The 21658-nt window shown below is 47.8% G+C and overlaps 2 protein-coding genes across 2 annotated transcripts; both read left to right on the top strand.

The window, feature by feature from the left end:
* LOC114069261 (keratin, type I cytoskeletal 15-like) lies at positions 1–4819 on the top strand. Its single transcript, XM_027905925.1, has 8 exons — positions 1–543; positions 1038–1120; positions 2059–2215; positions 2482–2643; positions 2760–2885; positions 3022–3242; positions 4005–4030; positions 4493–4819. The coding sequence occupies exons 1-8, from the start codon at positions 1–3 to the stop codon at positions 4576–4578; spliced, it is 1404 nt and encodes a 467-aa protein (XP_027761726.1). The 3' UTR covers positions 4579–4819.
* Positions 4820–7989: 3170 nt separating this feature from the next.
* On the top strand, positions 7990–17333 carry KRT23 (keratin 23). The gene is made up of 8 exons (XM_027905933.1): positions 7990–8481; positions 11939–12021; positions 12793–12949; positions 14385–14546; positions 14640–14765; positions 15493–15713; positions 16151–16176; positions 16827–17333. The coding sequence occupies exons 1-8, from the start codon at positions 8068–8070 to the stop codon at positions 16928–16930; spliced, it is 1293 nt and encodes a 430-aa protein (XP_027761734.1). The 5' UTR covers positions 7990–8067; the 3' UTR covers positions 16931–17333.
* Positions 17334–21658: the final 4325 nt, after the last annotated feature.

Genomic DNA, 21658 nt, shown 5'->3' with positions numbered 1-21658 from the left:
ATGGCCACTTCCTTCGTGAGCTCTTCCTCCACCTACGGGGGTGGCTTTGGGGGCGCTGGGGGCAGCTCCCGCCTGTCCTCGGTGCGCGCCGGGGGCACCTTCCGTGCCCCGAGCATCCACGGCGGCTCCGGCGGCCGCGGCGTCTCCGTCTCCTCGGCCAGGTACGTCTCCTCCTCAGGAGGCGGCTACGGCGGGGGCCTGAGCGCCGGTTTTGGGGGGGGCTACTCAGCAGGTTTTGGCGGGGGAGCAGCCTGTGGTTTTGGTGGAGGGGCTGGCTTTGGAGGGGGCTCTGGCTTTGGGGGCGGCTTTGACCTCGGCGGTGGCTTCGGCGGCGGCGATGGGCTTCTCTCCGGCAACGAGAAGATCACCATGCAGAACCTGAACGACCGGCTGGCCTCGTACCTGGACAAGGTGCGGGCCCTGGAGGAGGCCAACTCGGATTTAGAGGTGAAAATCCGAGACTGGTACCAGAAACAAGCCCCCACCAGCCCCGCCCGGGACTACAGCAATTATTACAAGATAATTGAAGATCTCCGAGACAAGGTGAGACATTCATATGTAGAGGAGTTTTAAGAGTTATGGAGCTGCATATTCCATCTCTTTAACATAAGCTCAAACAATTAGAGAAGAAATGCTGAATTCCTCAGTCCCAAATGCATAGAGGTCATGAGCATTCTAGCAGAAAAGAGTAGCTTGTTTTCAATTTAAACACCAAATACCTTATCACCACAATGTGGTGTTTGCTGAAATTAAAATGTTCACTAAACGTTAGCAAAATGTGGCAAAATGTATTTAGGTTTATCAATATGTTTTTTCAGGAATCAAATAGTAAAGAATGTGACAAGTAGGCCTCAAAGGCTGGACAGGTGATCCTCCTGGCTACTGATAAGATCAGGGGTTGTACAAATGCATTTCCTAATTATGGTTCTAATCCACGTTGCACAGAGTGTCTCGGCTCCCTGGTTTGCTCATGGAACGTGGATCCCATATTTCACCGTTACTCACAGGAAGCTTTCTCTGTGATTCTTAATTGCCAGATCCTTGCTGCTACCATCGACAATTCCCGGGTCATTCTGGAGATCGACAATGCCAGGCTGGCTGCCGACGACTTCAGACTGAAGTAAGTTCACCTGGGGCACATCTGTCTTCACTCCGCTTGTCTCCTTCTCTCAAAACAGTTTTTTGAAGCTTGATGCTGCTTTTTATGTAGAAAATACAGTTCTTCAGTCACTGAAAGGCACATTTTGAAATTATGGGCAGGTATTTTTCCTTGGTAAATTCTGATGCAAAAAAACCCTGGCAAACAGAATCAACTGATGAAGGACCAATTCAGAATATAAACATGACAGAACACAGCCTCCAGATCACTGAGCAGTTTGCATAATGAATTATAGCCCAGCTCTTCATTTTTTAGTGATGCTCTTAACTATTTTTACTAGCCTGAGTCACGGGGGAAAGAAGGCAGGAATAGGTTGGGATTTTCACTGAGAAGGAACAGAGTGGAAGGAAGAGACTATTGTGGGGCTGCAGAAATTCTCTGCCACAGAGCCTGAAATTTAGAAAAGAAAGACCAAGAGTAACATGGGGCTTTTTCACCCCCCAGGCTCAGCAACACATTCAGTAGATGATCAAGGTCCCTGTGCAGCTGCTTTCCCTTGCAGTGGTGCACCTGCAGATTCCTCTTTTCCCTCTCACGTCCCAGGCAGCCCCAGGCTACCTGTGCTTTCCTCCACTGAAAATCCCAGAGGACACTGCAAACGGCCTGTCCTGTGTGACAGCATTTCTGCTGATGCTGATAATCCTCATTAGGTGCTGCAGGGTGAATGGTCACGTCCTCCTCAGGAACGAAATGAGATGGCTGTGCCTGTGCCTCCATGTGCCACAGCTGGATGTTGGAAAAAAACCACTTTTACTTCTTTTACACTTCTTCTCAATCTGTCTCTTTTCATTTACTGCCCACTGTTCCTCCTGTATTTTGTATTAAATGTGATCATTTTACTGCTGCACTGAGTACAAACTAGGGCACGTTCCAGCGCTTTTTTCTGCTTTGAACTGCAGGTACGAGAACGAGCTGTTCCTGCGCCAGAGCGTTGAGTCCGACATCAACGGCCTGCGCCGCGTCCTGGATGAGCTGACCCTGTCCAGGGCCGACCTGGAGATGCAGATCGAGTCACTGAAGGAGGAACTGGCTTATCTGAAGAAGAACCACGAGGAGGTGAGTCCTGGCAGCGCAGAGGAGATCACTTCCCTCTGGAGTCTGTGTCTCTGGTAAATGAAGCACACGTATAAGTCACATGTAAAACACATGTGTGGTGTGTGAGAGTACACAGAGAGAAGAGAAAATGGGATAAATGTTTCATGTGAGACTTGTGAGACTTGACAGCACAGGTCCAGTGTGCCATGGCAGGGATTGCTGGGGCAGGAAGGGGGTGAGAGGAGGGAGCCTGATCTTTCTGTGTCCTCTGCCTTCCTGCCACGCAGGAGATGAAGGAGTACTCGAACCAGCTGAGCGGCACGGTCAACGTGGAAATGGATGCGGCTCCTGGCATCGACCTGACCAGAATTCTCTCCGAGATGAGGGAACAGTACGAAGCCTTGGCTGAGAAGAACCGGAAGGATGCTGAGGCGTGGTTCTTCACTCAGGTACAGTCACACCAAGGCCTCGGCAGCACCGCCCCGGAGTCGCCTCCCTCCTTGAAATAACAGGATTCTTTTCATACACCCGTGGGTGCGATTTTACAGCTGTTTCTTCCTCGCAGACCGACGAGCTGAACCGTGAAGTCGCCACCCACACGCAGCAGATCCAGACCAGCAAATCGGAGATCACGGAACTGCGCCGCACCGTGCAGGGCCTGGAGATCGAGCTGCAGTCGCAGCTCAGCATGGTACGGACCCGCCCCGAGCACGTCTCCAGGCGCTGCCACACGCTGTCCCCATCCTCCCTTGCTCTCCTGCCTCTCCTCGCCCCCCTCCGTGGCACCAGCCTGCGTTGTAACCCGTTCTGACTTGATCCCGCTTTAGAAAGCCGGGCTGGAGGCCAACCTGCGGGACACGGAGGGTCGGTACTGCGCGCAGCTGGCTCAGATCCAGGCCCTCATCACCAGCGTGGAGGAGCAGCTGAGCGAGCTGCGCTGCGACATGGAGCGCCAGAACCAGGAGTACAGGATGCTCATGGACATCAAAAGCCGCCTGGAGCAGGAGATCGCCACGTACCGGCAGCTGCTGGAGGGCCAGGACTCGCAGTACGTGACTCTGTCCCAGCCCTGGTAGCAGATCAGGGCAGGCACAGGGTGGGAGCTGGGGCTGAGTCACTGCACACAAAGCCTGGGGGGCACTGGCAAAGCAGGTGCCCAGGAAAACCCCTGGTGCTGTCACAGCTCCAGCTAAATCTGCACGTCAGCGGTGCTGAGCATCTGAAAATATAAATGCCACCAATTCGGCTACAGAAAGCACCAGGCACAATATGTATGTCTCACATAACCCTCTGTTGGCAGTGGAATTAGAGCCTTCAGCCTGAAACAACCTATAAAAACCTGCTCCCTGTGTTTCTTTAGCTCTTGGTTTTTCTGCATTTGTGCAGAGGTGAAAATATCCATCCTCACACATCAGTACCCCCACCTAGAAAAGAGCCTGGTACAGACCCCAGCTTACTTCAGGAAAATCTGCTTTTTCATGCCCACTTCTCATTTGTGATCTATACACGGGATTAGTCCTTATACAGTTTTTAGAGGAGGCATTCTGAGGAGAGCAGCAGTACATGGAGATATACCAGGACAAGGAACTGGTCTGACGGCTGTTGGCATTCCCCCTCAAGTACACAGGGGTGGATTTCAAAGCTGAAAGCACCTTGACACCACCTCTAGTATCAACACACCTGAGAAACCAGCCACTGAGAGCAGCCCTGTGAAATCCTGGGTGTTCACACAAATTCCTAAATGGATCAAAGGTTTCAGGGGACAGGGGTCAGGGATGGTCATTAATCAAATATTTCTTCTTTTCTACAGGCTGTCAGGGGTGAACCCCAAGGACGGTAAGAAACATTTTTATTTAACAAAGGGTTGAAGTGAACAGGCAAAATAGGATTAAACAAACCTGTTGGCTTTTTGCCTTCGATTTCTTCCTAGAAATCCACATTCTGTACCATGTAGAGGCAAAAGCATAATACTTTATTTTATGTTCACTTTTGAAACCATCATCTTGCCATGGGATTCCAAACCACCAAAATCTCCCAAAGATTTCTAAATTCCTCTTCTGTTCACACAACATACAAGATACTTCCAAATCCACATGTGATGTGCACTCCTAAGTTTCCCTGTGCAAGGACCAGGAGGGAAAGTAGATAAGATGTGAAGGCAGCTCTGCCTTTGATATGTGAAAGATCTTGTGAGGAAACAAACACAACCACACTGCTCAGCTCCTCAGGGTCTTGGTTCTGTGGTGTTTTGTTTTTTTTTTTCCTCTTCCCTGTTTAATTGTTTTATTCCTCCTACAGCATCATTTGGGAGCGGTGGAAGAGGCCGCAGTAGCACAGAAGAGGAGGGAAGATCTGGTTCTACCCGTGACAGGAGATTCCCATAAAGAAATGTTGAGTCCCCTCTTTCATGGTGTGATGCCAGTACAGCCTCCATACTGGCTAATGCTGAGATGAAGAGCCTTTCACTCCCCCCCAAATCACAAGGATGTATCCAAGAATGTCTTTCCTTAGATTTGCTCTGCCCTTTGTACACGAGCATTGACTCGCTGGGTCGGAGATGCCTGTTCTCTGTCAGTGCTCTATTGTTTCCTACATAATAAAGTTTCTGTTCTGCTTGTGCAAATATATCCAGTCTGATGGTGTTTTTTGGAGTCAGTGTGGCAGTGCCAGCGAGGGTAACAACAGCAATAACAATCATAACTTTAATAATAATAAAAACAGTGATGGCGATGGGCAAATATGATGTGCCACTAAATTCTTCCAGGGATCTAGAGCTGGTATCACTAAAAAATGGAGAAGATAATGTAAAAAACCCTAAAGCTCTTTGTCCTCAGTTCCAAGCACACAACGGGGCTGCAATTCACTCGCAAATAAAGCGTCACCTTCTCCCAGATGCGAATCCATGCCAGAGGAACTGAGGGGATGTTGACAAAGCTCCAAGAGCCTGGCGAATCCCAACCTCAGAAGTACACGAGGAGTTACCTAAATGCTGTATTTTGCTCCTATAACCTGTTTGGAAAAGGTGTCCTTAGCCCCATTGATGGGTATTTCAGTCCACATAATCTGCAAAAATGATGTTGTTTCTAGAATTTTATTTTCCTTCCAACCTCCTTAGAGCCACTACTTTTTTGTTTCCTATTTCCTGATACTTGAAAAAAAGAAGTTTACACTGCTGGCACCACCAGTTTGGCCACGAGTGAGGCCACAGAATCACTGGTACCACTGGTAAGAAATGCACATCCTGCTGGTATTCCCACTGGAAGGAACTGGGAAGAGGTTCTTTCAAAGCAACATCGCAACCCACCAGAAGAGGAAAGCCGAGCAGTACAAAGGACCTTTTTGTCCTGATCCAAGGTAACTATTGTTTGCATCACTCAAACAGCAAGAGAGGGAATTTCCTACAGCCACAGACAACTATCCATCCATGTGAATTCCGGATGGAGGAGCTGAATGAACCAGAGATGGTTGCAGGACATTGACCTGTACGATGTAGGTGTCAAAATATTCTCCCGTGCTTAAACTGCAGCCTAGAAATTCAGCTCAATCTGCTTGGCCCGTTCCAATTCAGTACAACAAGCACAATTCCGAAGTGAAGCAACCCAGGACAGTGCATTCCTCCATTCCCCAGCTCCCAGGGAGCATCCAAGGGTGCCATCTGCTGACAAGGGTTTATTTCCACACTCTGATCATGGTTTCCATTCTCTGCTCTGGGTTAAAGAGCTGACTAAACCCTAGACCCACAGAGCCTGACAAAGAGCCGTGTCGGGTTTTGAAGTAAGTTGTTTGGTCTTTCTCTTGGGTCCTCAACATGTGTTCATGAAAATTGTGTGGTGTCTTTTCCAGTTTGGAAAGGCTGAGCTTCACAGGAAGCACTTCCCATGTCCCAGACCACCTGTGCTCGTAATTACTTGCAAGAGAAAGCACAGTTCTGGTTTTCACGGTTTGGTAACTCCGTGAAACCCTCAGGGAGCAGGACAGAGGCTCTCTGGCCTCACACACTGCCAGCCTCGCTGCCAGGCAGCTTGGGAATATCCCAAAATGAAGGATTCGTTTTATTTCACATACTGCTACGTACATACACGTGCATTTCCATTTCCTTGTAACAGTTCACAGCCACCAGCTTGCTGGACTGAAATTCAGTCTGAAAATGATCTCTGGTGAGATGAACTGAACAGCAGGATATCATCAGTTCTATCATAATTTGAGGTTTGTTTTTTTGTTTTTTTTTTTCAAGTTAGGCCCTCATTTTTTGTCTGGCGCCTCAAGCTCACCCCGCTCTCCAACAGCAGGGCTGACCCCGAGCTGCAGCTCTGGACAGGGGCTGCTACCAGAGTGTTTGGGGAGAGACAAGCCAGGCATTCGCTGGAAAACCTGTAACCGGTTACAAATGCCAAGCATCTCTCCACATCGGGGTGCCCGAGGAAGGAGAGGATGGAAGGGGAACCGGGAAGAAGGAAAGGAGCAGGTGCTGAGCAGAGCCGAGCCCGAGCCACAAGGAGGAGCCCATCGCCTGCTCCGTCGGGCAAGAGGCCGGGAGGTACCCGGGGAAGAAGGCTGGGGTGCAGCAATTCCCGACCGCTGCAGCATTCCAAATGAAACAAGAGCGAAACAAAGCCCTTCAGGTTTCCCCCAGGACAGTTTAACTCAGCTCCCTGCAGTCTCCCCGACCCCACCGCTCAGCAGGGAGCAGCAGGGCAGAGGCAGACCCCGGGAAAGGGCTGAGCTTCCACCTGGCTAAGGAGACCAGCCTCTTCCCAAATCTTTCTCCTCTGTCCCCCGTCCCTCAGCTGCACACCAGAACTACCCTTGAAGGCCAGGTAATCCACTAACCCCAGGGGCTGCTACGGGAACACTTCCCAGTTTAGCCCCCCTTACCAGCAGGAGGAACAGAACTCGCCCGCTCTGTGTTTGATGGAAGCAGCTCCACAGAAATCACTGAAACTTCAGAGGAAGACTATTCCTGAATGATTGCCAGGTGAATTTCTAAGGCTGGCAGCTTTAAAAAAGCTGCTTGAAGCTTTTGGGTGTTGCTACAAAGTCATATTGTAAATATTTTCTATAGCTAAAGATACAAATATCTTAACCGTGTTAGTGCTGGGAACGGCAGGAAATCCCTGCATTGCTGCCTGTTGTGGCAAGACCACTGGAACAGGACTGAACCTCAAATCGTGAGAAAAACAGTGGAAAATATAAAGTATCTAATTCTCATGTATTTCCCTTGGGAATGGGCAGCTGGAGGGAACAGCTGGGCATTAATGACTCCAGACTAGAGGTTTTTTAGAAGTTGGATCACTTCATTAAAGCCTGGTGTCTCCTACAGGCTGAAGCTGTTTGTCATTAGTGGTGGCTGACAGGACCCTCTGTGTTTGAGGATCCACAAGTCTGAGGATCCACAGGCTGCTGTAATTCTGCATCTGAGAATTGGGACAGAAAATTATCTGCAGAGCCCCATCCCTTTCGCCAGCTCCCCATTTATTCCCCTCATGAGCAGGAAAACATAACATGCTAACTACAGGGTTAGAGAGAAGTCTGAGGCAGAGCTGATCCTGTTCCACACCTACGGATTTTGGCCACACCTCATTATTATCATATGAAAAGAAAAAAGGAAAAAAAAAAAAAAAAAGAACCCAAACAAGCGAAAGGAAAGCAATCCGGTATGTGGTTGATTCCAAACAACAACAGCGTGCCGGCTCATAAATGCTTCAGAATTGACCAAGAGGAAGCACGTTTCGTGATGACACAATCTTGTTGCTGTAGTCATTCATCGAAGGGAAACTCCCACAGGAAAAGGCATAAAGCTGCTCAGGGAAGGCGAAGAGGCTGCTCAGTGCTAGGCAGCCAAACCCGGGGTTCGATTCACACAGAGCTAAAGCATGAGCACCAGCCAAGGCCCTTTCCAGTTTTTTTCTGGGTCCCTCAGGGGTAGTTCGGGGTGTGGTTTGGCCCAGCAAGGAACTTCTTACAGAGCGTCAAGTGCAGATGGCGGTGCCAGCAGCACACATGCCTCCTTCTCCTCCGCCAGACCCCTGTGGCTGCCCGCAGGAGGGGCAGCCTGGGCAGGCTTCGGCGAGCACCACGGGGAGAGCATCTTCCTGGGGGGCAATGAGAAACAGACCATGCAGAACCTGAATGAGCGCTTGGCCGCCTACCTGGACAAGGTGCGAGCCTTGGAAGCAGCCAACGCTCAGCTGGAGAGCTGCATCCTAGAGTGGCACAGGACGAGGTCCCACGGCAAGAGGCATGACTTCAACCAGTACGAGCAGAACGTCACTGACATGCAAAGAGAGGTAAGTCAGAGCTGGGACTGTGTCATTCTGTGCTCTTTCTGAGGAATCTGGGCTCTCTTTATGCTGGCGGTTTCCCCTCTAAAGAAGTTAAATAAAACCCTTTGAAATGTTAGAAATCCCCTGGAAGGTGGATCCGGGGCCTGGGCATAAACATTCTTCGTGCTCAGCAGGAGGAGAGTGGGCACTAGAAAGGCTGGGAGGGGGCGAAGGGGAGTGTGCAGAGAGTGGAGGGATCCGTGTGCTGCCAAGTGTTCCTGTCTGCTCTGAAACTGGGGCTTGAGTAACTGCAGCTGGCAGAATTCTGGCTTTTTGACGAGCAAATTACAAAGCAGGAGGAGAGCAGAGCCTGCCCCTCTCCTGCCGCTGTCTCCAGACAGACTGGGGCATTCCAGCTCTTTGATTCCTGCGGTAGCAGACAATGAAACTACAGGAGTTTTGGGACCAATGAGCTTATGTAATCAGATGGAAAAATACTTCATTGTAATTAAGAAAATAGCAGCGACAAATTCCTTGTGGATGTTTTCACTATAATTAAAAGGAGAATTTCTGGTTCCTGCCAGTAGTTAATATTAATGTTCAACAGTAACTCTTTCAATCTCCCAAACTCACGTGTCTTCAAATTTAAGCATAATATTAATCTGTATTCATAATGAACATCCTTAGCACTGTAACCAGCTGTGTGACTAATCAGTGTAATTAACTTTACATACCCATATGGGGCAAAACCCAAAGCTCTTCCAAATGCAATGTTGTCGTTTTCCCTCCACTTTTTACGATACGATTACTTGGCATTCTCAGGACCCTGAGAAATTCTTTTCAAAAGGGCTTGGAAATGGTGTTAATCCATATCTTCGCTGATTGGGGCCAGGGACTTAATCAAACTCCCTGCTCAGTGTTAAAAGTGTTGCCTCCAGGCAGAAGATGAGGCGCTCCGACCACAACCTGTGTAGGGAGAGCCAGAACTGTCATCACCCATTTCTGTTTTAGGGATAAAGAGAGGTCACCGTCCCCAGACCTGGCACTGGAGCGCTTTCCTTTTTAACTGAACGAGGAATAAAAGTTCGCTCATGGAGAACATAAATGTGTTCAGGTTGATTTGGAATGAATAGATCAGAAAGATTTAGAAGGACAAGCACAAAACCGTGATGCTGACTGGGGTAAAGCCCTCACTTTTGAATAGGCTGTACCCAAACCACTGATTTTTAACTCTCACCCCTTAAACAGCTGTCCCTGGCCACAGGAACCTGGAGGCCAGTGGCTGTGCTGGATGAGGCAGGAGGGGCCAGGAAAGGATCATTTACAGGTGACAATTCAGTGCTCGAGCCCAGAATTTTAACTTTCTCTGTAAATTATTGCAATTAGCAGCAAGTCTGCCAGTAAAATGAGTGAAAATATAGCATCTAATTACTAACCATAATTAAATTAATTAAACATTCATTTAAAAGGTGAAACTAATTTAGCACCTGGAATAAAATTTAGACCAAAGTTAGGATCCTATATCCAATAACCCAGAAAGCTTATTATATACTGTCTGTCTGAACCTTGGAGGCATTTAATCATTTGGGTCCTACATTTTGGACCACACATTCCCTGGATGCCTGAACTGAGGATGAACATTTCAGTGGCGAGAGGAGTTGCTTTGCTGCAGCCTGATCCACTGTAACCCAGATACACAGTGAAACAGCACCTGTTCTCCAGGTAACTGCCTCATCCAGGCACCTTGTGCTGCAAAATAAGCAAAGTCACCCACAGAGCACTCCAGGAGATGGGACAGAGGGCATTAGACATGTGAGGAAGAAGCCAGTGCGGGAGGCCTTCTTGGAAAATCCTCATTTTGAGAAGGAATTGGGGGTGTATTTCCTAAACAGCAACATGTGAGTCCTTAATGAAGTTATCTGTGAGCTTGCAGACTGTGATACAGCCCCATTCACGAGGGATGCAGGGAGGAATTCCGTGTGATTATGAACAGGTGGGGATTCCCTGCTGGCTGCAGAGCAGTGGGCAAAGCCCCCACGGGAGCTCAGATGGCAAGAGTCACACAGCAACTCCTCGCACCAGCGTGGTTATGGAGTGGCACAAAGATCAAGCGCTCGTGTTGCTTTCTCATCACCCTGTAGATCCCACGGCAGGATTTACCATTCTCCGAGGCTGGATTCAAGAACTGCCTCTTCTCTGACAGCAGATTCCAGGCAGCCACACGCTCAGGGTATTATAGTTGTGCTGGCCTTGATTGTGTCCCAGGGCAGGATCCGAGGTGTGCTGCTAATTGCTCAGGAATGCACAGTCTGTAACAGATTAGTTAAACATTCCACCTTCTTATTTACTACAAGAGGTGAACCTTTGACACTTCAGGAGAATTTTGTCGTTTCCTCGTTTCTTTGTGATTCACTGAGGTGTGGGAAGTTTAACTTGAAGGTGCTGAGAGCTCTGTAAATGATTTTGGTACAGCCACGATGCCCCTTGGTGTGCTCTGTGGGTGCTCAGTGGAAGTGACTGGTGCTATTGTGGCCACATAACTCTTTCCTCTCTGTTAGAAAAGGACTCAGTGCCCTACATTTATGATTTCCTGAGAATTCTGTATGAGTTCCTGGTGGAATTCTTCCAAAGGTTTTGCACACAATGCTGAGCTTTTTGCATTCAGATCTGTAGTTAAAAGCCATTCCATGTTTTCAGGGTCTCACAAGACTTTCCAGCGTGCCCTGAGTACGCTGAAGGAATTAGGAAGTTGTGCTTCCTCTTGCACCTCTTTGGGCAATTTTTCAAATCCCAAAGCAAAATCAGAAACATGAACTGATGACTCCGTGCTGCTGGAGTCACAGGTGAATGACTGAATGGGCCACAACTCCATGCCAGTGGCATTGTCCTTGTGAGTCCAGGCTGAAGCCCGTGGTGGATTGAGTGCCCTGCCTGGGAGTCTCTGCCACCATCCCTGTGGTGCCTCTGCATCACAACACCGACTCAGCAAGGCACTCCTGCACGTGCTGCTTTTTAGCATATCATTAATGCCAGCATTGGATTGTACTCAGACACAGCTTAATGGTTCTTACTGAAATTTGCTCTAAAGGTGCCCAAGGCAGCTTTGTCAGCGATGCTGAATGGGATCAAAATCCAGTCACAGAACCGGAGCGAGGCAGTGACTGTTACTCTGTAATAAACCATGAAGTTTGTGTAATAGAAATCGTATCCTCTACCTGGCCAGAAATAAGATGGCAACTCTTGGTTCATACCCCCCAAAAAAAAAGTAAGACTAAGAGTAAAGTAAGATTATGGACAAAAACTGCAGAACATCTAAATGAATCAGGAAACTGAGCTGCTGTTATTGCCATGGTCTTGTTACATGGAAATTCTACTATTTAGATGCTTCCTCCAAGCAGCAGGGAGGCTAAACCAGCACAGGTTATCTGCTGTCACCCCGTGGCCACACTGAGCCTCCTGTGGGATTCTCTCTGTTTTCCAGATTGAGGATGGCAAGATCACCAATGCCAGTATCCTTTTACAAATCGATAACGCTAGCATGGCATCTGAAGACTTCAGGCTCAAGTAAGCTCTTCTTTGGTTTCCTGATCAAGTTTGAAAGAGGATTGAGCAAAATGTCGGAGTTTTTTTTCTTGCTAATCCAATAGGGAAGTGATTTTACTGAGGTTCTCTGGTGATATTGGGTGAATAAAAACAATGTAGAGCAGGGGGAAAAAAAAAAAAAACAAAGCATGTAAAACCCACAAATGATTGCTGAAGAACCTTGAGTCACCCTGTTTATGATACTTAGTGTAGGTCCTGAGGAGCAGGTTTGGCAGCAGACACTTGATACTTGTGACAAAAGGCACTTAAAACTGTCATCTGGGATTACAAATTATCCCATCTACGCACTGCACTTCCCAGTCCAGCCCAAATCTGTTTCCTGGACTTATCACCTCTTCTGTCCTCGGCAGCATCTCCCTGCCTGAGGCTCAGTGCAGGCACTGCAAGGGGTTAGGGAGGGATGGGAATAACTGGATTCCTTCAGATTTTTCCTGCCTTCTGAAGGACTGAAAAATTACCATTCTGGAAAAAACGATTTCATTTCTTACCACATAGGAGGGGTTGTGAGGGAGAAAGGAACACGAAACACACAAGAACAGCGAAACCCATCTTACTGTTAGGACTGCTCAAAAATATTCAAATAGAGCGTTTTAGGAACAGAATGTGTTGCCTTGGCTGTTTGTTCCCTGTGCTTGCCCACACGCAGGACTGACTTCTCTTTGATGTTCCGTGTGCAAGAGCCTGAATTGGGCAGCTCTCAACACGCCCCCTGTGTCCTCTTTCCTCATAAAGATACGAAGCAGAGAAGTGTCGCAGGCAGGGAGTGCAGCTGGATGTGGAGAACCTGAGGAAGGAGCTCGACGGCCTGACCATCATCAACACGGATCTGGAAATGGAAATCGAGGGCTTGAGAGAAGAGCACATCCTCCGGAGGAAAGACCACGAGGAGGTAGAAAAAAGTTGCCCTTGGTAAAATCCTATCGCTCGAATCTTTGCTAACGTGTAATTAACTGAGTAAGACCCACAATCTGTAAGTGGGATTGATGATTCAGGGCCTAATCCTGTTTCTGAAGCAGCCAATGAGAGTCAGGTGAGGCACAAAGTCTGTGTCTGCTTTACCAATTACGCCAGGGTTTCAGAGAGAACAGGCTGTTGCAGTCTGTCCCGCCCATCTGTCATACACAGCTGCTAATAACTGACATACTGGACAGAAAAGACTTAGGTACAAGTACACCAGATTTCAAGGAAATGGGAAATGTTACTGGGTGCTGTTGGGTTTCAATCACCCCAGCCTTTTCCCTCGGTCCTGGGTGTATCACTTCCCAGACTCACAGGAGGTTGAGGGTTGGGAGGGACCTCTTGAGGTCCCCTTGTCCACCCCCCTGGACTCAAGCAGGGTCACCTAGAGCAGGTTCACCTGAGCCAAGCACACCCTAAATTCTCGGAGGATCCAAATTAAAAAGAACGGCTGGCGGATTCAAGCAAAATTACTCATTCTTGCAAAATCCCAAGCACAGCAATTAGATAATAATTCTCAAAAGCCACGCTGCTCTGAATTCCTCCAGAGCTACACCCAGCGCTCTCTGTAGCTCCACATTTACAACCCCACTGCTCAAAAGGGTGCTGGTTTGGTTTTGGTTGATCTGGTGCCGTTTGTGGTTGTCACCTGACGTGCCGCTCGGTGTCTGCGGGTTATTAAAGCGGGCAGGGAAGCTCTGGGGTCACACAGTGGCAGGGGAAGCTGCCCCCCTGACAGCCAGCCACGGTCCTGGGAGGCAGAGCCATCCAGGTGTCCAGCTGGTCCGCACTCGGTGATGTCATACCCCGAAAGGCTCCTCTGCCTGGGCGCTTTGAAAATGGTACCAGGCACGGAAGGCTGTGCTGCACCAGAAGGAATGTTACCCTACCTGCCCGACTGGTCCCGTAATTATGTTGTTTACACAGTAATTATATGCTTTAATCCAATTATTCCTTAAACAATTACATAGAACTTTTACATTACTCTCCTGTAAACTTAGTTATAGTTCCATAAATATTAACATAAAGGGTAAGAAAGATGAAATTACTGTTAGATTTTCATCAAAGGTTTGGGGTTCCTAATAGATAAATAAATAAAAAATGTCAGTGCTTCTTCATTAAGTCTATTTCTTCCAGAAACAGTCTATGAAAAGATCTTCTCACACATTTTTATTGAGTCAAGCAAACATAAGTCACTGGTTTAAGTCACATCAGAGTATTATCAATATATAAATGTTCCAAATAATATTAACTTAATATATACTTAACAATTCCCCCGCCAAACCATGCTGTGATTCTGTGGTTCTGTGAAAACTTTCCACTTCCATAAATGAGTTTGCTTGTTCCCTCTGCTAACCCATGAACAGGATATGGAAGCAAATCGCTCCTCACAAGACTTCAAAGTAAACGTCAAAGTAAACGCGGCCCCTACTGAGGACTTGGGCAAGATTCTGGCAGAAATAAGGGAAGATTACGAGGCCATAATTGAAAAGAATCGTCAGAGCCTGGAAAACTGGTACAAAGAACAGGTAACAGCTGTTCCCTGCTTGTTTCCAAGATCCCTGTGCCTGTGCCTGCCTGAGCAGGGTCAGTAAAGCTCTACTGTTGCTTCTGCTCCCCAGAGCTCAGTCACGTCCCTGGCAGCAACCCCCAGTCCCGAGGAGATCCAGCGCAACGAGAACGAGATCAAGGAGCTCACACGGACTTTGCAGGCCCTGGACATCGAGCTGCAGGCACAGATAAGTAAGGTATCTGCTGCAGGTGTCGTGGGCTGCTCTCTCCTACCCCAACTCAAAGTTGCCAGGGACCAGTTCTCCATTTAAATCCGCAGCCTAGAATAACTTTATTGCAGTCGCTGAAGTGGGAGGGAAATTGGAATTCAGATCGTGCTCGAGTTTGACAGAACATGCCAAATAGATTCAGCAACCATCACCAGGAAGGGAAAAATTCGTGTCTCTCCTCGGAACAAAATGTGGGGAGGAGTGGAGAAGGGGTAGCTGACTCCGTGGTCTAGAAAGCAAACATGTACAGAAGACAGATAATAATGCAAAGTTCATATTTGCATTTAATTATTTAATGCACGAACTGTTAAAAATGTTGGTGGGGAAGTTTCACAAACATCGCTCAGCTCTTGTACAGCTTGAAGCTCACACGCCAGTGACCCGGAGACTTTGGAGCAATTGTGGACAGTCCACGCAGGACTGACAGGAGAGGCAGCAGTGCCAGGAGCAGAGCTTTGAGCAGAACGGATACAGCAGGGAGAAATGACTCAGCTCTGCCTCTCATGCACACACGACACAGCTTCGTGGTTCTGCTGCCTTCACAGGAATAGTTATGCAAATGCCCTAAGTGTTTAAATTACCACAGCCTTAATTTTGCAATCTTCGAGCGAGAGACCAAATTTGCTGGCATTTCTGCGTTATATCTACCCCATAAATAATAATCATGGTCTCTTGGCATTATCTGCCCTGCCAGAAACACATGCTGGAAGACACCTTGGCCGACACTCGGAATTACTACGCTGCTGCGCTTCAAAACATGCAGCAGATCATCTCCAAGTGCGAGGAGGAGCTGAGCCAGGTTCGGCACGACATGAAGCAGCGAAATAACCAGTACAAGGTTCTTCTCGGGATCAAAACCCGCCTGGAGAAGGAAATTTCCACGTACCGCCTGCTGCTGGAAGGGAATGCTGACGGGTAAGGCAGAGCTGCCCTGACTGGAACAGATGAGAGGAGAGTCCTCATATTTGGGTTATTTATTTGTTTGTTTGTTTATGCTTAATCAAAGCTTGTGAGTTCCATGCTACATCAAGGGTTGGTATTTTAATGTGATGGGTCATAATAAAAAGCCTGAGCCACTTAGAGACACTTGTATCCGTGTAATTTGGATTACCTAAATTAATGTAAATTTTTATTAAAAAAAAAAAAAAATTCTCCCACTCCCACAGCATGGCCATCTCAGCACAGGAAACTGCTGCCCTCGTCTTTGTTCTCTCATCTGGTTTACAAACTTGTAAAATTTGTAGATTTTCTCTCATAGTGGGATGAGGTCTCCTTAGACACAGTGAGAAAAAGGGGATCAAAAACTTCTTGAAATTAGTATAACCACTATTTTCCCTCTATTATCTTTGCAGGACAGCAAGAAAATCTGAAGCTCAAGGTAAATGCCCCTTACTTTGTTCTCTGTAGTGACTCTTAATTACTGTCATTTCCAATCAAATTTTCCTCGGAGTAATTTTGACCTCACCTGAGTGAGCCGTGGCAGGTGTGTGTGGCAGGGAAGGCTCACACAGGCTGTATTTGAGAAGCCTCTCAGTGGTTCCTGGCTGCTGTGAAGGGCTCAGTGCAGAGAGCCTGTCAGGCCGTGCCTGCTGCTCCTGGGCTGCCTCAGCCCATAGTGCCATCAGCCACACACGTGGCCGCAGCTCAGACTCCAGACTGAAGCCTTCCTGGGATGTGAGGAGGCACAGAGACTCCCTGGGTGACTAAAACAGCGTTAGGGCTTGAGAGCAAACCAGAAATCTGCATGTCTGGGAACTCGTACTCTGGCATGAGCATGACCTGCAGACATCCCGCATAATCTGCTGGATTTGCATTGGCTGGGCTGTCGCTGTGTTATTCATCTGCCCTGACCTGGACCAGACCCAGGGTGACTTTCTGGCAGCACATTTTTCACGCAGGGCAATAACAAATGTTGGCTTAAAGGGAAACATGCAAAAAGATAACTCAGCTGAGAGGCAGGTGAATGACTGCCAGGTGGCTTTGCCTCAGCGCTGCCCCTCGGCTGATGGAACTTCCCCTCTCTTTCAGAACACGCCGGGACGAGCAAACCGAAGCTCAGAGCGATCGTGCACGACAGCGTGAACGGGGAGGTGGTGTCCTCCACCATCAACGAGATCCCCCCACAAGCCTGAGGGAAGGTTGTGCCAAGCAGTGGCTCCCCCCCGGCATCTCCCACAGCCTCCACCCCCACCCCGGGAAGGGTGGGAGCTGTGGGCTGGCTCCCTGTGTGTGGAACAGGGACTCACTGCAGTGAACTCTCCCCTGACATGATCTGCAGCCTGACCCTGGGAAGGGCCACACAGAGCTGGGTATTGCCGATATTGGTAGCTTAAAGAGCTTTTTAGTCACCCAAACGCTGAAGAGAAGCTGATCTGTGACAGCTGAGCTGGTGACAGATGTATCGTGCACATCTCCCCGGGGCAGGAATCTCTGTCTGGGATTCAGTTGTTGCTCTGCAAGTTAACTATAATTTAAAAGGAATAATCTCTCAACTTTTTTTTTCCTGGTCTTATGCCTCTCATCATATACCTCACTGCAGCCAATAAATTTTTATCCATTACTTGCTCTGGTCCTTGGAATTTCTGATTTTGCTTGCCCTTACATGTGCCCCAGCCCACTGTGGCAGTGCCACCAACATGGTTAAGGACTGCCAAAGCCCCATTGTTTCAGGAGGGACAAAACTGGAAGGGCACAGAAAAGAAAAAAGGTGACACAAGGTAAAGATGACATTTACATATTCAAATTCCCCAGGTACAACTTTTCAATGTCACCACTGAAAGCAGCATCGTGAGTAGGAGTCTTGCAAAGTCACTTTACTAAAATTGTCACCAAGAACCATTTATTTATTCATCAGCTTGAGAGAAATTTTCTTGCGCTGTCTTTACACACTTTCCTTCAGAGCCTGGAAGTACTTTTCCAGGTTCTCTCAAACAAACTTGGTGGCCCAGGGAATTCAAAAAAACCAGCTCAGTTATTTGGTCTGATGTTAATGTTCACTATATCTCTCAGAATAATGTCTCTGTTGATGGGTTCTGCAGTCAGGAGAGCGGTGATTGCACTGGGTGCTAACGTCAGGGAGCTTTAGTCACATCCAGGATTCCTCCCCCCTCCTCATCTCAGACCCCCACAGAAACAGCGCTGTGCAAAGCTGAAATATGGGCAAGGAAAAGAGAAACATCGTTAGGATGTTTGGATGAGGAAGAACTGCAAGGCAGAAGGAGGAGAGACAAAATGGAGCGTAATGAGCGTGCTGAGGATTTGCACTCCAAAGCTGCCATCTGCGTGTCCAGGGCAGGCTCTCAGTACAGTGACATTGTCACCCTGCCCTTTCATCCCCACTCATGAGGGATTCTCACAAAGGGCTCTTCTTACCTGCCTTGCTTTGAAACAGGGCTCACAAAGGAAAGGGAGAATTTCAAAGAAAATGCAGATTGAACGGAACAAAGTCCACCTCTGTGATACAGAGCTCTGCTGCTGGCGTGTCGGGACCAGTTCCTGACCCCCCTTTGCCCCCCAACTCTCCACCCTTGTTGCACAAAGAGATCCCAAAAGCATTGGATGGATTACCTAATGGTTTCTTTAAACTGGGTGAAACTTGTAATACAGGATTAGTAACTCCTGGCTAATTAACAGTGTCCTTCCTTATGGCTTACCAGATCCAACGAGCCAGACCTGGTGTTTGGAGCATCTGGACAAAATGTGCCGAGGTTTTTCTTGAACAATTTTCTGAGTTATTTAAAGATGGGTTCCTTTACCAGATTTACAGAGCAGAACCGCATGGCTGCGACACGGGTAATTACCAAAACTTCTAAGTAGCCCCTTATTTCTACATCAAAGGAAAGCAGCTGCTTTGTGCTGGGTTATTGTGCTTGAACTACAAGGGAAGAAGAAGGGAAAGCAAGCAATTGAAGTGCTGTGTGGAACACGCCTGTCCTCGTTTCACTCTGCCCTGTACAGGTGTCCCCTGTGCAGGGGTGGGACGTGCTCCCCGTGCCTGTGGTCCCCCTGGATAAGAGGCAGCACAATTCCCATTCCCATTCCACCCCACCACTCTGATGATTTTAACCTTCTCTTCCCCCCCCCCGCTGTGCCTTTGAGCTCTGTACTGGTCAGACCAGTAGAGCCCAGCACAGCTCCCAGCACCGACCTCTCGGCTCACCCCGTTGCTGACACCACCACTCACCCACGGCTCTCACAGCCCTTTAGGTGTCTTTTACTAAGTGGAGTAAACCAGCTGGTCCTCAAACACCCAAATACTCGTTACACCACGTGCTGTTTTCCAAATGAAAGCAAATATTCTATGGCAAAAGTTGCTGATTTCTGGAGAATCTCCAGACCCCTCTGCAGGTTTCCTCTGAGCTGGACTGCTCGTGTCACCAACCATGTGTGCCCTGTATCTGCTGGTTACTCATTGCCTCTGAATTTGTGCTCTAGTAGATAAGTTATGCATTTCTAAATGTATTTAGGGTGGGTCTGCACCTTAAATAATAAATAATGATGCTAATATTTACCACTTGCACGCACTGTTAACATCATATTCTCACACCACACAGAGAGATGAAGCCAGGCAGATAAAGAACGGGGGCAGTATTATCATTCCCGTTTTATTGCTTGAGAAATTGGAAAAAGAGATGACACAACTTGCTCAAGGCTGCAAAGAAAGTCAGTGATAGCCACTAAATTAGAATTCATCACTTCACAGCTTCTACTTAGCCCAGCTATTAGATAATACAACTTCCTGAAGAGCCATTCCCCACTCGCAGCAATCCTGTCTGTGTCTGATTGCTGGGAAGAGATAATTCCATTGGTTCATTCCAAGTGTTCACGGTCGGTCAGGACCCTGCAGATACTCTGATGATGTTCTTCAGTGTGCCTGTGTCAGCAGCCTGGCTGAAACGAGCCCTGTACAGAGCACTGTGCTGGTGTCTTTGGTGGCTTTGTAGTGTTTGGGAGGGTTTAAAGAAGATGGCACAAGTGGTGCTTCTCCTAATCTCAGAGCAGCAGCTTGAAGGGAAGGAAATCTTCGGGAGTATGATGCTGTATGGCTTGAAAAATTGCTTTATTAATTCACTGTATTGAAACTGATGGAACTCTGCCAGCTGGTGTTTTGTCTCCTTCAATATTCCATCCACAGAGAAGTGCTGTTTTGGCATCAAGGAAATGACAGGGCCAGGACCAAAGGAATTGGAAAATTTGAAGTACCATAAAAAATGACCCCCCGCCAAGTGAATAGATTCTATTTCCCATAAATGGACAACAGAGAACTATGAGCAGGAAAGAGCTGCATTTCTCACTCTAAAAGTGAATGATGCAACAACACCCCTGCAAACCAACAAGACACAGGAACTCAGCCTATAAAAGGAGGCTGAAACCATCAGCGCTCACAGCCGGCTCCTCGCAGTTTCACCTGCCATTTAAGGCAGTCCTGCACGGAATAATCCTCAGCGTGATTTCCAAGAGCCTTGACTGCACTCCAGCCTGGGCATGAGTCACAGCTCATTTCACTTGTAGAAATGTTAAAACTTATTAAGGTGCATTACAATAGGCAGCTCTGGTAAGTGAAGTGTTGATCCCCTGGAAGAGGTGTGCGATGAGGTAATGCAGCCGCAGTTTGCGCTCTTAATCACACACATTCTTTCTGGGGAGCTGGCCCCACACCGCCAGGGCTTGGCCTTATTTATCAACAGCCACCTCTGCAGAACGCAAAGATTTTTGCTTTCTGTTCCTTGTTAGTGCAGATGCAAAATTAACAAGGTTTCGGAGGGAGAAGAAAGGAAATCTCGCCATCAGGGCACTGCTAAACCTGCTGGTTCCATGGACTATTGGAGCAGAGAGAATAGGTAGAAGAGCCAGTAAAACATTTCACAATGTCCACACCCTGACCTATAAAGGTTTCTAAAGTTTTTTGCTGGGAGATGCCCGTTCCTGTGTATGAATCACTTAGAAAAAGGAAGGATCTATAAACAGGGAAGCAAGAAAAGAATAATGGTGGTGAGGCTGCCCCCCCTGCCCCCCCTCCACGTCCTGCATTATACAGCAAAAGCATCTTAATTATTGACTCTACCAGGATGTTTGAGAAATCACAGCTAATGGTTTAGGTGTTGCTTCCTCATCATTGCTCCCTCTGTAAAAATTTTTATTTCTTTTCAAGCTGCATTTTTATGGTATCTTTAATGGTGTGACTATACTGAAATGAGCTACTTGAGCCCCAGGCCTGGGGCTGCCATAAACCCGCTGCGTGCACAAATATGGCACGAAACAGAAGCATGGATGGCTGACAGTTTGGAGTGTCCCTGTGGCAGGAGCTCCTGGTGTGGGACATGACCTAATGGTGAGGCAGGTGCAGGGCTGCTTCTCCTGGACACCCTTAATTTGCCTTTTGAATGCCTGAATATGCATCAGGAGCTTAAAGGCATAAAATCATAAAGCCAGCTGTGGTGAAGACACTTTCAATAACTATCTAGACTTCGAGGGTAAATTTTTTTGGCTTTCCAATGTCCTAAGGACAAGTCCAAAGGAGCCAGTGTGACGGGCTGTTATTAGGCTCTGTAGAAAGCAACAAAAATGAGGAATATAATTTGAGAAAAGCGTATTTCAATTAAGAGGAATAATTGGTTGGAGCAGGCAGGGAAAAGGAGATACAAAGAGGCTGAAGTAGCCACGACCCACAGCTCCTCCTCAGAACAGAAGTCAATGATGTGCTGCCTCTGCACCCCCAAACCATCCATACCAGAAAAGAAAACATCAAATGCATCAAACACACACACTGGGAGAGACTCTTGCCAGAGCAATTTCAAAGCAGGAAATCTGCAATGTTGCTGCAAGCAGACAGGAATTGTGATTGTGAAGTTATCAGTGCA

The sequence above is a fragment of the Empidonax traillii genome, unplaced genomic scaffold, assembly GCF_003031625.1.
Source record: "Empidonax traillii isolate 1590-97213 ecotype Southwest subspecies unplaced genomic scaffold, ASM303162v1 scaffold1222:size288430, whole genome shotgun sequence".
Taxonomy (NCBI): domain Eukaryota; kingdom Metazoa; phylum Chordata; class Aves; order Passeriformes; family Tyrannidae; genus Empidonax; species Empidonax traillii.
This window is presented reverse-complemented; position numbering and strand designations above follow the sequence as displayed.

What these genes read in the sequence shown, in the direction of transcription:
- LOC114069261 (XM_027905925.1), top strand. Translation starts at nt 1, where the DNA reads ATGGCCACTTCCTTCGTGAGCTCTTCCTCCACCTACGGGGGTGGCTTT. An exon ending in TGCAGTCGCAGCTCAGCATG is followed by an intron (nt 2,886 to 3,021) that starts GTACGGACCCGC and finishes ATCCCGCTTTAG; the next exon opens with AAAGCCGGGCTGGAGGCCAA. An exon ending in CTGGAGGGCCAGGACTCGCA is followed by an intron (nt 3,243 to 4,004) that starts GTACGTGACTCT and finishes TCTTTTCTACAG; the next exon opens with GCTGTCAGGGGTGAACCCCA.
- KRT23 (XM_027905933.1), top strand. Translation starts at nt 8,068, where the DNA reads ATGAGCACCAGCCAAGGCCCTTTCCAGTTTTTTTCTGGGTCCCTCAGG. An exon ending in GGAGGAAAGACCACGAGGAG is followed by an intron (nt 12,950 to 14,384) that starts GTAGAAAAAAGT and finishes ACCCATGAACAG; the next exon opens with GATATGGAAGCAAATCGCTC. An exon ending in TGCAGGCACAGATAAGTAAG is followed by an intron (nt 14,766 to 15,492) that starts GTATCTGCTGCA and finishes CTGCCCTGCCAG; the next exon opens with AAACACATGCTGGAAGACAC.